At 37.4% G+C, this 2,438-nt stretch overlaps 1 protein-coding gene across 1 annotated transcript; it reads right to left on the reverse strand.

Moving 5' to 3' along the window:
• Positions 1-1,041: 1,041 nt before the first annotated feature.
• LOC145063688 (uncharacterized) lies at positions 1,042-1,521 on the reverse strand. Its single transcript, XM_079011283.1, has 2 exons — positions 1,236-1,521; positions 1,042-1,172 (listed from the first exon to the last, which is right to left on the reverse strand). Exons 1-2 carry the CDS (start codon positions 1,519-1,521, stop codon positions 1,042-1,044), a joined length of 417 nt encoding a protein of 138 aa, XP_078867409.1.
• Between the last annotated feature and the right edge of the window lie 917 nt (positions 1,522-2,438).

The following is a 2,438-nucleotide window of genomic DNA, read 5'->3' on the forward strand; positions in this document are numbered from 1 at the left end:
ATTGATTACTCATTATTTATCATTTAATGTTTCGGATAATCAACACTTGAATTACAACAACAATTGTCTCATGCTCCAAGCATGCACACTTTGTTTCCTATGGTCCTTACTTTGTGAAATAGATCAATTGAAAAACTTTTCCAATGATGCTCATTTCACAATTACCAATCCTTGTCATTAGTGTTAGAACACAAGGTTCTTGCCACTACTAGAATTTGCTAGATTCTAACATTTTATGCAACGATCCTTTCACAAAGTCATAGCACAAAAGTCACCACGACTTGGCCAATGAAATTACAAAATACTCTATTGGAAATTGTTACAAGACAATTTCATAGACGTGAAGTCTCACATTCAAAGTACATTCCTTTGAACATCCTTCTTGCATAAAAGTTTCTAATCTAGACATAGAGTCTCAATATCCAACTCCTAATATGTAAACATTTCCACATTTGCCATATGACAACTCATTCTTAATAGAATCTTATCTATTCATAATAATGTCGATATGGTCCATCCAATACCATACTTCCAACTACTCACAAGTGACCAATCCTCAGCGAACTTTGGATCGTCCTTTAATAGTTGTTTAATTATTTTAGTCAAAACCGATTCTAGTCCTTTTTCCCTCTTAATGCACTAGACATTTGGAAAATTTTAGAATGCTCAAATATTATAGCATTCGCAATCGATCCTATACCCGAAGCGTATGGGACATGATGCATAATGTCTTACATAAAGATATGATACTTTACCAATCTTTTGCCATAATATTTTATGTGTCACGTTCTCACAATTCGAACTATGAAGATGGATGCCGTAATCATAATTGAAATTTGAGAACACACAATGTATCCTTTGACTCTTTGACCATTAGATAGGAAAGTTATTTGTGCGGAACCCTCGAAAAGACACAAAAAACATTTCAACACGGATGAAATAAATCAAAATAAAGAAAATAGCTAGAAAGAAATACTCCCGAGTTGCGACTCTGTTAGCCGCCCTTGTTTCAAGTCTTTGGCTCGACTTTGCCCTTTAGATTCACTCAATGTAGTCCTGGCGTTCCAAGTTGTCAACCTCCATGTCTTTCTCTTGTAAACCTTCATAGAAGACCTTTAACCTATGACCATTAACTTTGAATACTTTTCCATTTTTGTTACTCTTGATCTCAACTACACCATGATCAAATATATTAGTAACAATGAACGGTCCCACCCACCGGGACCGTAACTTACCGGAAAACCATTTAAGTCGAGAGTCATAGAGTAATACCTTTTGACCAATCTCAAAGGTCTTACGGGAGAGATACTTATCATGGAATGCTTTGGTCTTGTCTTTGTAGATGCGTGAACTCTCGAATGCTTCGTTTCTTATCTCCTCCAACTCTTGGATCTTTAACTTTCGATGAACACCCGCTTCATCCATCTTCATGTTTAGCTTTTTGACAACCCATAAATCTTTGTGCTCGAGTTCAACAGGGAGGTGACAGGCTTTTCCAAACACAAGTCTATAAGGTGACATCCCAATTGGAGTTTTATATGCAGTTCGGTATGCCCAAAGAGCATCTTCTAATCTCAAACTCTAATCTTTGCGGTTTGTGTTCACTGTTTTCTCAAGTATGGACTTGATTTCTCTGTTTGACACTTCAACTTGTCCATTTGTTTGCGGGTGATAAGCTATGGACACCCGATGTTGGACTCCATACTTCTTGAGAACTGATCCAAGAGTTTTCTTGCAGAAGTGTGTGCCTTTGTCACTGATCAAGGCTTTTGGAGTTCCAAACCTACATAAAATGTTAGCCTTGACAAAATCTATAACAACTTTAGAATCATCAGTTCTTGTTGCCTTTGCCTCTACCTATTTGGAAACATAGTCAACAGCCAAAAGGATGTATAAATTCCCAAAGGATGAAGGAAAAGGACCCATAAAATCAATACCCGATATATCAAATATTTCACAAACCAAGATGGGGGTCAAGGGCATTTGGTTTTGGGAACTCAAAGAACCAGTCATTTGACATCTCTCACAACTTTTACAAAAAGTGTAAGAGTCATGAAAGAGTCGAGGCCAATAAAATCCACAGTCTAAAATTTTCCTATCAGTTCTTTGAGGACCAAAATGCCCTCCACAAGCATAACTATGACAAAATTTTAGAATAGATTGTACCTCATGTTCTTCAACACATCTTCTTATTACCTGATCTGCACTATGTTTCCAAAGATATGGTTCATCCCAAATGTACCTTCTCGCATCTTTCTTGATCTTATCTCTATGTGACCTCGTGAGATTGGGTGGGAACTTTCCCCTGACCATGAAATTGCATATATTCGCATACCAAGGTGGTGTTTGGATAGCAAACAAGTGCTCATCTGGGAATGTGTCATGGATGGGAGTCGCATCTTCGATTTGGACTATTCGGCTCAAATGATCGGCGACTA

The sequence above is a fragment of the Lactuca serriola genome, chromosome 7 (assembly GCF_051521515.1).
Source record: "Lactuca serriola cultivar US96UC23 chromosome 7, Lser_US96UC23_V15, whole genome shotgun sequence".
Taxonomy (NCBI): domain Eukaryota; kingdom Viridiplantae; phylum Streptophyta; class Magnoliopsida; order Asterales; family Asteraceae; genus Lactuca; species Lactuca serriola.

Excerpts from the sequence above, each read along its gene's own strand:
- LOC145063688 (XM_079011283.1), bottom strand. The coding sequence starts at position 1,521 with ATGTCACCTTATAGACTTGTGTTTGGAAAAGCCTGTCACCTCCCTGTT. Across the intron at positions 1,173-1,235 it reads TCGACTTAAATGGTTTTCCG|TTGAGATCAAGAGTAACAAA; the intron begins GTAAGTTACGGT and ends ATCATGGTGTAG.